Raw genomic sequence first — 13,134 nt, 5'->3', positions numbered from 1 at the left:
CTAAGAGTAAAGAGAAAGTTGAAATAATGAAAAGTAACTTAGACTTTCATATCTTTTTCATTTTAAAAGTGATATCCATGTTATTTACACAAAGAAAAAACCTTTTCCTTCCTTTAAAAAAAAAAAAAAAAAACTGGTGTTCTCTTAAAACCCACTTCAGACAAAGCAGTTTGGAACTATGGGGTGAGGGTAAAAGAGAAGGGAAGGAAACTTAAAAAAATCTCCCTTAGTGCTTCTCTATTCTAGCTTTTTATCCCATATCTAAACAAGTCAGAAAAAAATATCATTTAGCAGATTTTGCTCTAAAGGAACTTCAATTAAGGAAGAATGACCAATGATCCTTATTTGGTCTTACTCATGAACCATTTCATAATTAGCTTTAATTTATTCTTAGCATTAACTTCCTGGAGTTTATTTTGCTTTACTGGCAGAGAAGCAAGGCAACTGATCACTTACGTGCTTTCCCTGAAGACCCCCAGTTAAACAAAGACCAAGGCAATCCTAACCATGGATTTTATCATTCACCTGAAAACCATCATCTACTGAGAGCCAGCCACACACTCATAGGATGTGTGGACTCCAAAACCCTGGCAAACACAGGACAGAGAGTGTTTCACCCACAGAAACCTGTGGCCATCCATCCCCTTCCACCAACAAGTAGTTTCTGTGTAAGGGGAAAAGGTGATGGTCTGTGCTGACTTGCGAGAGGGAGGTCCTGGGAATTTTTTACAGGTAGCAACTATGAAGTAGTTTATGGGAAATTAATAGTTTATAGAACTTAATTATGGGAGGGGGTGAGCAGTGAGAGGATATTTGGGGATTGCAAGAAAGGCGATCAACTTTCCTGGACTTAGATCTGCAGAGATGCCATAACCCTTCAGAAGATGTAGCTGGGGGAAATAATTAAAACCATTTATTTATTTATCTACAAAGCCAGAGTGATACATAAATATACAGTGGACAAGAACTTCATCTGAAGAGATCGATGAAAAATTAAATTAGAAGGTAACTGTAAGACCAAATGAGAAAGACTGAAATAAATCGGTTTTTGCTTTTGTTTGAGAGAGAGGGGTATGTCTGTGTTCCCCGAATGGAGTGCAGTGGCTAGTCACAGACATGACCATGGCTCACTGCAGCCTCAGCTCCTGGGCTCAAGCGATCCTCCCATCTCAACCTGCCAAGTAACTGGGACTACAGGTGTATGGCACCATGCCCAGCTTTCAGGGTTTTTTTTTTTTTTTTTAAACATGAATAACAAAACAACTGCTTTCTGTTATGACATGGGTTCAGTTCAATTTGATACCTTCTAACCGTGCTCTAGAGGCCAGTGCTGCCTGTTGGGCTGGGCCCTGCCTGGGGCCAAGGGCGGCACCTACCTTCCTTCTGGCTGCCCGCAGCGCTCTGCTGCTGCAGCAGGCTCTGGCTGTACAGAGTGGGCAGCGCGGCGGCTGCGTACTGCTGAATTCCTGAGTAGGCCTGGGTGAGGGCGTCCATGGTGCCAGCCGTGCCATTCGTCAAGCCTGTGGCGCCAAGTCCTCCATTCAGAGCCGCCATACCTGAGAGCATTTGAGCAACTTTACAAAAAACCCAACAATAGAGAAGAGAAACAGCACTTATTCATTAGTGCTTTCCAAAGGAAGTTAGAGAATCATTTAGACACAGTACAACAGCAAGTACATGCAGCTAGCACACAATGACACCGACAGGAAACTAAAAATGAAACCATGAAGAAATAAATCAATCATGATAATGGGGGAAAATGACCTAAGCCATGAGAACCCTCACTCCCTAGGCCAGTGATCCAAAAGCACTGTGGCACGAGTTAGACGAGACAGCTCAATGCCATGCAGCGTGCTACTGGCAAGTACCATTGTTATCTTTTGGAAGTAAAAGCCTTTTGCTTCTGGGAGCTTAGGAGCATGTAAAAAAAAAAAAAAAAAACCTTAGTAGCAGAGGCCTGTAATGTCTGTACACTGAAATCCATTTACTGGGCTCTTTGAGGAACTATGGGATGGCTTGCAGGGCTGAGGAGGAAAGGATGATGATATAAAACTTTTTTCCCTTAGGCCGTGTGATGAGGAAATGGTGGAGAGGACAAGTTCTGTACTCTTGGAACCAGTGGACCTGCAGTTTGAGGAGTTACAGTGTGGGAAAATGGGCTTTCTAAACAGCTGAATGATGATGTCAGGGACTAGGACCTTAGGAATAAGTAGCCTGGCTGATGAAGAATTGAGGCACAGAAGCAATGTGGACCCTTCCCACAGTCGCAGAGAGCTGAAGCTACTCGTTCGGTATCAAAGTGGTGCAGTTTTCAGCAGCAAATAGTTATTCTGTGCGTGCACGCATGCACACATGCCCAAGTGACAACTGGGGTTTTGGCCACTGAAAGAGCACCAGGTCATGTTTTTCAGTCAGCCGGAGACAGAGGCATGTCTATGGGCTGGACCTTGGCTATCACCTGATGGGAACGGGATGGTGGCCAGTAGACTCAATTTCTCCCCTTGTATGCTGGCTGCTCTTTGGCTCTACTGGGGTGGCTGACTGTCACATTTTCCCTGAATACTGAGTCAAAGCAAGCAACACTTTACAGAGTGCTAACTTTCTTATCAACTCAGGAAACGGAAACGGTGACATCACAATTGCCTCTGAGTCCCTTTATGATCACAGTTCTTTAAGAAAAGATCTGTTTCTTAGAAGAGCTTACTGAAAACATTAATGAAAATCTCAATGAAAGTAGGGCTATTGATCGGAGATATGAAAACAGCAAGGATGGCTAACTGAAAAAATAGGTAAGAAGTCTAATGAGAATGGAGGACAGCTAAGGTAAGGCTGCCTGGAAACACCAGGGAATCTGGCAGCAGAGTGACCTCCACACCCCCAGCAATGCTACTGCCCTAACAGAGCAGGTGGGGAATGTTCTGTTTAGTCCACTTGTGCTTCTATTTGGCTAACTTTGCCTCTTCAATTAAAAGGACACGTGTAAGATATGAATTAGGCCATGGCTTAACAGTGGAGGATTCTCATTGTGCCTCACCTCAGGTATTCCTGTGCTTTTCAGAACAGACACTGAGCAGGGGTGGCGAGGTGAGTGTGAATGGCGTGAAAATGGAGTGGCAGCCTCCTGAGTGCAGGCTCAGCTTAGAGGTGTTGCCAGCTGAGGCCCTGCTGTGTCTGCTTTTGTTTCTTATTATGAAGGGGTCTATCTATTAATGATAATGTTTTCTTTGGGTCATGCAAGTAAGTGCTGTCCAAAGAACTTGGATGTAGACTGTCCTAATTACTCTAAATGATCCCTCAGACACCAGCAAATCACAGCCACCTCCCTGCCACTGTGCTTCCCCTCTGTCCTTGTTACTATGGCCACCAGAGGGCTGGAGAGTCATTTTTCTCTTCCTCCAGTGATCTTATTTCATCCTCACCTCCCGCTATTTATTTGTGTGATGCAAAGGAACTTTCGTGTTTTTTGAGATAGGTGAGAGGGTTATGTACAATAACTTGGGAAGGGCCGGACACTGCTGATAAATTCTGTTGGTCTCACTTTGTTAACGGGTGCTGTGGATTACAGGCGATCACGCTCTGGGCACAGTCCTCTGGAAATGCAGATGCCTGTGTGGAGGAAATTGTGGCGGGAGAGGAGTGGCAACTCGCTGCTGTGCTTGGAGCTCAAGGCATGAGATTCTGGGTGTGCCTCGCAGCCTGTGGGGCCACATGGGGCCTTGCTGCCAGACGAGGACGGGCGGAAGACAGCAGCTCCTCTTCAGTGGACACCTCCAAGTTCCCATGGAGGGGTGGGGAGCATCGCACCACCATGATGCCTTGTCTGCTGAGGGTGGGACTTTTCAGGCCCTGTCATGTGAGACCCACGGGGGCTCCTTCCTGCGATTTGCAGCCTCCACAACTCGGCTTCTCCAGAGTGCCAGATACACAGGTGGTATTTTATGGCAGTGGTCACTGGGACCCAACTCCCTTCTCTGTACACAGCTGTTTTTTTAATTTCCAGGTCAGAAAAATTATCCTCCTACTTTGAACTCTTTCTCCCTTTTGTCAAAAATGTTTTTCTCTTACAATGCAGAAGCAGAACGCAGCTCCTGCTCCTGAAATACTGGATGGATGGGTGTTTCAGAGGGTATTGTGAGGCTTGGAGCTCCAGCCAGTGACATTCCAGCCACACCCTTCTCTCCTGGCTCCACTTCACAGAGGCTGCTGTGTCTCTGGACTACACCTCAGAGCTAATCTGCTTTCTGGAAGGGTCGTGTTTATTTCTGCTGGTGCTGTGCATGTAGGAGACAGCTGTGGCCAGCCCTATTTTCCTGGGGAGGTGGCAGAGGTGGTACCATGAGCAAGGGATGCAGATGCTCAAGGGGGGACCAGTCAGGGGACATGGGAAGGGTTTGGCCTCTCCAGCCAGGGGCTCGCCGCCTCCGTGGTATAAACATCCATGTGAACAAAAAAGTTCTAACAAGTACCAGCATACTGAGAATATTTTAAACCACAACTATCATGGAAAATCTGGGAGGGTGGTTCCTAGGTCCAGGGTGGAAAAGTAGCTGAAAACCTGGTAGGGTTTGAAGAACAATCAGAGGTGGCTTTCCACTTCTGAGAACAGTTCCTGTGAGTCACCTGATATTGTTCTAGATTAATTCTATCAGTGTTGGTCAACCCGGCTGCGGGTACTTGATTTCCTCTAAAAGCTCTGGATAACAGAAGCAGAGCTGTGAAGACAGTTAAGTTGAATAAAATGCTTCCATTTAAAAGAATAGGGCTTTTCCTTGAAATGGCCCAATGGATAAAAGAATAGGGCTTTTCCTTGAAATGGCCCAATGGATAAAAGAATAGGGCTTTTCCTTGAAATGGCCCAATGGATCGACCATTTCCTCTCATTTATTATTATCATCTCCATTCCCATGCATGCTATTTAGACAAGGAAGGCTGGAAGCAAGTGACAGGTGTGGCAGTGTGCAGCAGCAAGGCCTCTGCACCTGGCCCGTCGGGAGGGCCGGTACGCAGCCTGACTACCTTCTGCCTTATTCCTCTCCAGAGACCCTCAACTTACAACAGAGACCCAGGAGCTGGGAGATGACTGAATGTGTTACATGACACAGAAGGACTAACCCATAAACATGAGCGTGAATGTCTTTTGTTGGGGGACTAAGGAGATGACACTGAATAGGAGAATCACAAGCCAAGTGCCATAGGCAGACCACATTCCCTGCAAGCTGCCCTGCTAGGCTTTGTCCCAAATCAAAGAAAAAGGGAGAATGTCTTAATATTCTCACAGATTTGTAACCACTTCACTGGGGTAAGTTTTCCTTTGTATAGATGACAGATTATCCTTCTAAGCTGCAAGCTGATAAATGAGAAGCTAAGTATAAAATATCTAGAACTAAGGTAGATGAAGATGTCTATATGTGCACTGGGTGTCACTTGTATACCGGCCTGTGTTATTAAGGGCACAAAGGTTGTGTGGGGCTGTGTAAACTTAGATATTAGGAATACAGATTAAAACAGTAATTTCACAATGCAAGTAGTGCCAAGCCACGAAAATATGCCTGGAGCATCTTTTCTCTACTTCACAGAAAATATTTCCATAGACACTTTTCACCAGGCATCTGCAGCTGGTTTTTTTTTTAAAGACAATTTTAAGCACTATATGATAAGCCATTTGGAAGCCATTGGAAGTATGCAATAAAACAAGGAAAAATAAGATGCCACTTGACATATACCGAAACACATAAAATCAGATACAGACTCTTGGGTGGAAAAAGTATGTTCTTCACCTTAGTTCAGATGTTAACATATAAAACATGCTCAGGGAACCCTGAAAAAATCCAGAGGTGAACACTCTGATGGTCAATCACGTGTTCCTTTCCTCTTCCTGATCTGGATGATTCTTACATTTTTAGGGAGCTATACTGTTTGTTGGCCCTTTGACTCATCAATGTATCAGGGAATAAAAAGGATATCAAACTCAAACAGTTTAATTGAGCTACTTGTCTACTGACCAAAAACTTCGTTTTTTGGGAGAGGTGCTGGGCTCTTGGCAGGAAAGAGGGTAAAATGTCGGCTCTGGTGAGTCATCTACCTGCTTTCTTGCCGACCGCTGTGTCAGTGGGTAAGAGTTGGCTCTATTCAGAAAACCTGAATACTCTCCATATGGAAACAGATAATGGCTGCTGCAGTGGGGTGGGATTCACAGCAGTGCTATGGAAGCTGCCGTCAACTATTTGAGAAGCTGACTCTGTCCAGGTAACCACTGCTTGACGACTTTCTTTAGGAATTATCCAGTGGAACCGGTGGCATAATCATCTCTGTTGAGAAGGAATGGTCTGAAAGAGCATCTCTATCTTGGAAGGTTTTCTGTTGATAATTTAGAGACAAGCAGCAAATACTAGCTCGAGGTCAATGCTGGAGATTGTAAAAAAGCTCTGCATTAGTAACACTTTCCAATCACAAGGAAAGTATTTTCATTTGTGCCTGGTTTTGGGTTTAATTAAATATTTTCTTGGTTCATACTATCTAGTAGGGGTTATTTGAAATGACAAACTTTCTTCGTTTTCTATGAACTATACAGACTTATATTAACCCAATGGCAAAGAATTTTAAAAAGCAAAACAATTTAAACCTGTTGTCCTTGCCAGAAGCAAAATGTGTATCACACAAGACCCCACACAAGAACTACTCATGGTTTCTCTGCCATTCAACACAGCCCCTCTCCAGTCCCTGACGAGAACAATGGGAAAATCTCAGCAATGCAGAGCAGAGCAGCGTGGACAGGGCGGGACGCGGACGAGAGGACACACACACACACCAGTCATGAGCACGTGCTGAGGAGGACAACCATTCCCACTGGCCTGTTACTCTGCAGACCAAGGACAGGCAGGCGGTCAAATCAAAGTCCTTGTTTTAGGGGAACTAGGTCCTGGGGCAAGAGAAGCAGCATGAGGGGATGTGTGCGAGCACACGCGTCCTCGACCTAGGTGAAGGACAAGGTCAGAACGAGGAGCTGTACCGGAAATGGGGGTCAAGGCAGTGAGGCTCCTACTTGGCTGCTGGAAAAGTCAAGGCTGGAGGCGGTTCTAACTGGAATAAAACATCGAGGCCGCGGCGCGGCTACCACTTCACGGGCTCCATGCTAGTCACGAGCCATCCCATTTGGAAGGTATGGTCAGCTAGAGCTCGCTCCACGTTTTTGCTTTTCCCAAAAGGTGTACTAAATACAAAGATGTACTAAAACCTGAAAAATGTCCTAATTCTAAAAATGATTTATCAGGATTATACAAGTTAATTTTCATTTGGATAAATTTTAGGTTCATTTTCTACCAAGTCCAGTGCAAGGTATTCTGAGCCTTTATAGTATGAAATTACTGGGATTCTTTTGCTTTAAAGAAGTATACTGCCTGGTCACTCTTTAAAAACAGTCCACTTACTGAACCATGGCTTAAAATAGGGCAACAACTGTCACAAACTCCTTTATTAAAAATGAGAATGGGCAGGTGCCTGGGCTGCATGGTAGCTCACTGGGCTCCCGTATCAGCAGCTCTGTTGGCTGTCATGGATCTGCTGGGCCTTGGCTACTCTCAGGCAACCAGGAGGTCTGAAACGGAGGGACAGGGAAATTACATGTCCCTGCTGTGGGCTGAGGATCAGTTTCCCCAGGACAGGAACCCACACCGAGCATGAATCTAAAACAGGACTTATCCTCTGGCCGGCACACCGCTCCCCCACCAACCGAGAATGACAGGAGTGGGTGGGCTGTGGAGGACAGAACCTGGAGTTCTCTGGTGAGTCCATCCGTGTGTTTCGGAAACAAGTACAATTTTCTAAGTGATTTGCCTCCAGCCTATTTCAACCTGCCACAGCTAAATGATGTCCCTCTGGATGGTCACTGATGTAGAGTGACCCATACCTGTGGGTGCTTAATAAAGATTCTGATCATGTCACTTCTGGCAGTGGCTCCTCTCCCCTCAGTTCCATTTCCTTCTTTCCAAGGCCTAATTTTCTCCCCTGTTTAATTGTCATGAATCTTTAGACTTTGGAGCTGGAGGCTACCTTTAAGAATCATCTGACCCAGAACTTTCCATTCTCAAATGGAGACTCCCAAGCCCAGAGAGGGAGCAGCGTCTGCCTGACTTCCCACAGCTGCCTGGCAGCAGAGCTGGGTTCAGGCTTCCAGCCTTCCAGTCCATTAACTTTTCCCACTGTAACACCCTGCCCCACAGGACAGAACCGACTGAAACGAAACCAAACCAAACCAAACGCCTGGAAACCTGAAAAGAGCTGCCAGCCACAGAACCCCGTGGATGAGGACACGCGCTGTGCTACACACTGAAGAGAATCTGGGGGTGGAGAGTGGTCGGGGATTTTCTGAGGCAAAACGAGTGTAGACAGCTTTTGCCTATCAAAGCATGCGCTCCTCCATCCCAAGTTTTAGTTCTCCCTGTGGCATATCCTTTTTTGGGTCATGTCTGGCTGACCACTTTCTGTGGAGAATTTGGGGGAAGGCTGTCCACCAGAGCAGCAAATACTCACTGTTGATGGTACCTGCTAGTGCATTAATATTATTCAGTCCAACAGTGGCTCCAGCCAGTCCTTGCAGAGTCCCAAGAGAGGTCAAGGAGTTCATGGCTGCACCAGCAGTGGAGTTGGGGGTTGAAGCAGCCACTGAAAAACAAAAGGAAAACAGAGACAAGGGGAGAAAAGACACGAGGTGAGTGAGAACCAAGAAGACTGGAAATCCTTCTGTCATCATCTCAGTGGACGAAGCTGAGGAGCCGTGCTTGTGGCTTTGGGTGAAGGACATGTGGGATTGTACTTGTGGCAATTTTGACAGATTTGGTGATTAAAAAGATCATCATAGCACTGTTCTGCCAATACTGCAAACACACTCACTGCTGGATGGTGGGGAAATCTGCGAATGGGAGGCCTGCCCAGCCAGGTTTAGACATAACGAAGTAGACAATCATTCTTTGGCTTCATTATTGGATAGTATCTTGCTTAGTTCTTTTTAAAAATTTTTTTTTAAGCCTATGGGCATGAGTAAGATGGGCCTTTATTTTTCCTTCTTGTACTGTCTTTAGTTTTGCTACCAAGGTTTTGCTAACCTCATACAATGACTGGGAGAGTGTTCCTATTTTTCTGTTCTCTGGAATAGACTGTGTAAGATTAAAATTGTCATTTAAGTGTGTGGTAGCACTTGCCAGTAAAATGTTCTGGACTTTGTATTTCTTCATGGGAATATTTTGAAATAGTGATTACATTTTCCTAATAGGATGACTGAACTTTTCTTTTTGTTCTTGAATCTGTTTTACTAAGTTGCTGCTTTCTAGAAATTGCTGTATTTTGTTTTCAACTATATATTGGTATAAAGTTATTCACAGTATCTTCAATAAACTTTTAAAATGGAAAACACTTAAATGTAAGACATTTCTTGGCCTGCCTGATCTGTCAGTTACTGGAAGAAGCATGTGAACATCTGTCATTCCACCTCCATGTAAACATGCTTATTTTTGGAAATGTATCTTGAAGGTATGTTTCTATGCAAGAGGTTACTACTTGCATAGATTTGGAAATTATCCTATCTTCTGGTGAAGTAAACCTTTTTGGGGCAACCTTTTTGTTTCTAATTTTTCCTTGAAGTCTGTTTTGTATGATGTTTGGTGTAAGAAAGCACCAGCTTTTTTGGGTTTTTGCATTGGATATGTTTTGCCATCTTTTTACTTATCTGTTTATATTTTGGTTACATCTCTGATATATAGACAGGTTTAAAAACAACACAGCCTGATAATTTAAGTCTTTTAATAAGGGCATTTAGATTTTGTCCTATTTGTTCTGCTAATATTACATTTTTTTCTCTCCTTTCTGGCTGTCCTTTGAGACAGAGGCTCACTCTGTCACCCAAGCTGGAGTGCAATGGCACGATCTTGGCTCACTGCAACCTCTGCCTCCCAGGTTCAAGTGATTCTCCTGCCTCAGCCTCCTGAGTAACTGGGACTACAGGCGCCTGCCACCATGACTGGCTAATTTTTGTATTTTTATTAGAGACGGGGTTTCACCATGTTGGCCAGGATGGCCTCGATCTCTTGACCTCGTGATCCGCCCGCCTTGGCCTCCCAAAGTGCTGGGATTAGAGGTGTGGGCCACCAAGCCGGCCAGGTTTGTCTTTCAATTCCATTTCCCCTCTCTACTACTTGGGAGGTCATGCATAGTATTTCTACTCGTTCATATATGGTCATAAAAACTCTAAGTCAAAATCTTTAACTTATGAAAATGAAAGTTACTTATCTTTGCTCTTTGCCAGAACAATTCAAGGATCTGAGAATACTTTAAGGCAGAAGAACCCCCTCTGAACCCAGGTGTGGGATATTCATGTAGTCATGCATTTTACTTGTAGCCTGGTTTTCAGTTTTTTATTCAGTACTTCATTATTATTCTTTATACCATGTATTTAGATTTGCCCACATATTTACCACTTCCTTTGCTTATTATTCATTCTTCTTTCATCTGGGTTATTGATCCTTTAGTTTGAAGTTATATCCAATACAGCTTTGTGAGGGTCTATTGGTGAAAAAGTCTTTTAGCTTTGGTTTGTGTGAAAATTACATCTTTGTCCTAGTTCATGAAATATTTCTTTCCCGGATATTTGAGACTGACAGGTTTTTCCAAGCACATTTTACGGCCTTCTGACTTCCATTATTACTGTTGAGAGGTCAGGTACTGAGATGTTTGTGTTTCTTGGAGGGTGGTTTTTCTCTCTGTTTTAAAGATCTTCTCCTTGTCTTTGGTGTTCTGCATTTATCACTATGGTGCTTCCAAGTTTAGATTGATTTTTATTTTCCCTGCTTGGAATTCATCTGGATCCCTGAATATGTGGATTTTTGTTTCTACCTTTTATCAGTTCTGAAAAGTTCTTGGTTATTAGCTGCTCTTATATTGACTTTCCCCCATTCTCCTTCTCCTTTCCACTAGGAATTTAGTTAGACCTAAGTTAGATCTATTCCATGTCACTTAACCTCTCATGTTCTGTTTCTCGGTTGGGCATCATCTCCAAAATCTGTGTTCCAGCTCACTACATTCTCTTTCAATTGTATGTAATGTTCTGTTAAACTTACATCTCCAAATTTTACAATTTGATTATATTTTTTCATTTCTAGAATGTTATCAACATGCTTGGTCGTTTTTCATAATCAGTTGCTTTTTCACTTTTCAAAGTCTTTTAATATGTAAACATATTAGCTATATTTCCTTTCTGTTGTATGCTAATAATGCTAATATCTGAGGTCTAATAATGGTGGTGTCTAATAACGTCCCTGCTATTTCTCACTCTTGGTGCTTGGTTTACTTGTATTTTTTGTGGGTTTTTTTTGGTTGTGAGCTTAACTATCTTGGAACTTTATTTCTAGGAATAATTTGAGGCCTGGGTTGAAGATGGGTTCTTTCACAAGATGACTTACATTTGATTCTACAGGGTGCTGGAGGAAACTACAAGCTGGGGATACTTTAACTTCATGGCTTAGGATTTTTGGCCACTCAGATACAATCAAATTGGCTGGTAAACTCACGTGAGGGATGGTTTATTGTTATGAATTCTCAGAGGGAAATTCCCCTGGCCCTACCCAGCACTATGTTTTGAGATAGTCAGTTTTCCTTGTAGTTTTCTAGGGGGGAGTACTTTTTGTTCATTTTTACACTGAGAGGTTAGCCTTCTGAGGTTTCAGGCTCGTATGGGGAGGGTCTCCTATTAGATACCGCACAGGAGCCTTGGACTTTCTTGTATTCCTTATGGTTGGGAAAGCTGTGCGAACAGGTATTAGAATTTATTTGGTTCACCAAATATCCTTAAGGGGAAAGCCACCTTCAATATGCTACCCCTTCTCTGAGTTTCTTCTTTCACTTAATCATTGATTTATGAGTATTCTTTGCTAATTGACTAGTTATTGATGTCATTAAAAATATTTTTAAAAATCTTACTATACATTTTAGGGTTTTTCCCGGTGGGAGGGTCTTTCCAGTAATCTAGTCTGCCTGCCAGAAATAGAAGTCTCTCCTATTTGGGGTATTTTCATCTGATGTCAGTCTACATGTAATAGTCCTTGCCAGATTGCTGTGCTAGTAAGTAGCATGTTAAAAACTATCCCTCGTACATGTTTGAATTCTAAACCAGCGAAAAAGGCCTGAACATTTTCACAAAATTTTAGGGTACACCAGGGAAGTACTTCGAAAATAAGGATATCCGTGGGCCCTCTTTCCAGTGAAACAACTACAACAGATAATAAAAACCAACCACTTAAAGTCTCTGGAAATTGTCCTAAGTATATAGATGAAGAAATATTTTTCTCAAGAAGATTTATCAAATCTCAGTAAGAACAACAAGAATCCGTGGCAAGTGTGCTACAACCCACAATCTGCTCCCTTCCCTGGTACAAATCCCCTCCTCTGAAGCTCAGCATAAAAGAAGCTCTACCCTGGGTAGGTATGGCCAAGAAGATGGGGCTCCCTCTTCCCGTAGCTCCAAATACACAGGGTTATGGTTTCTCCCAGGGAGGGGGACACTACCAACATTGACAATTCACAGCTCCCAACTCTGTGGCAGAAGCTCTATTCTAGACCAAGAAGCGGAGGGGTCCCTACCTCAGCCCAGCCTTTACTCATGGAGTGGAAGCTCTATGCTAGGCATAGCATTCTGAGAGTACTGGGTCCCATTCACCCCATCTCACTCACTGGGTGGAGGTTTTATGCTGGGAGAGGCAAGGAGAGAAGACCAGGTGCTCCTATGCTCACACAGCACCCTTCCTGTAGACCAGAGGTGTCATTCACAGAAAAGCAGGCCACTGTCCCTGCACCACCTCCAGAGCAGGGAGAGATAGGTCACAAGAACAAAGGGCTCTGTAACTTTCCCTAAGGATAACTAATTATTTGGAACAGAGTATAGGAAAGTTCAAGCCTAAGGCACTGTCAGAAACAAGAGAAATTTTGTTGGTGCGCAATTAAGAGTAGGCAGTAGCTCCGTGATGGCAAAGTAGACCAGCTGAAAGCTTAGCAGAGAGGGCAGGGAAAGGGACAGCCAGAAAGAGTCCTCCTGGGATCAGAGCAGGCCTCAAGGACTGGCTGAAAGAGCACCCCTATGAAACGGCCCAG

The 13,134-nt window shown here is 43.8% G+C and overlaps 2 protein-coding genes across 27 annotated transcripts in view; one reads left to right on the top strand and one right to left on the bottom strand.

The window, feature by feature from the left end:
• The window catches only part of CELF2 (CUGBP Elav-like family member 2), an 868,560-nt gene that overhangs the window by 13,695 nt on the left and 841,731 nt on the right, over positions 1-13,134 (bottom strand). For 7 of the 26 annotated variants that reach the window (XM_055296484.2, XM_055296500.2, XM_055296495.2 and 4 more), the window contains 2 exons: positions 8,542-8,661; positions 1,377-1,574 (listed from right to left, as the gene is read on the bottom strand). In XM_055296484.2, coding sequence (XP_055152459.1) covers positions 1,377-1,574; positions 8,542-8,661 — 318 coding nt within the window. Of the gene's footprint in view, positions 1-1,376; positions 1,575-1,868; positions 1,911-8,529; positions 8,662-13,134 lie in introns of all 26 variants that reach the window. The other 19 variants (XM_055296488.2, XM_055296498.2, XM_055296493.2 and 16 more) reach the window with 7 other exon arrangements.
• On the top strand, positions 2,914-4,027 carry LOC129491874 (putative uncharacterized protein CELF2-AS1). The gene is made up of 2 exons (XM_055296506.2): positions 2,914-2,974; positions 3,534-4,027. Exons 1-2 carry the CDS (start codon positions 2,914-2,916, stop codon positions 4,025-4,027), a joined length of 555 nt encoding a protein of 184 aa, XP_055152481.1.

Source organism: Symphalangus syndactylus, chromosome 10, assembly GCF_028878055.3.
Source record: "Symphalangus syndactylus isolate Jambi chromosome 10, NHGRI_mSymSyn1-v2.1_pri, whole genome shotgun sequence".
Taxonomy (NCBI): Eukaryota; Metazoa; Chordata; class Mammalia; order Primates; family Hylobatidae; genus Symphalangus; species Symphalangus syndactylus.
Note: the sequence above shows the minus strand (reverse complement) of the source record. Positions and strands in the feature narration are given on the sequence as shown.

Coding starts and splice junctions, on each gene's coding strand:
- LOC129491874 (XM_055296506.2), top strand. CDS start 2,914: ATGTTCTGTTTAGTCCACTTGTGCTTCTATTTGGCTAACTTTGCCTCT. Junction 2,975..3,533: donor TGCCTCTTCAATTAAAAGGA/CACGTGTAAGAT, acceptor AATTCTGTTGGT/CTCACTTTGTTAACGGGTGC.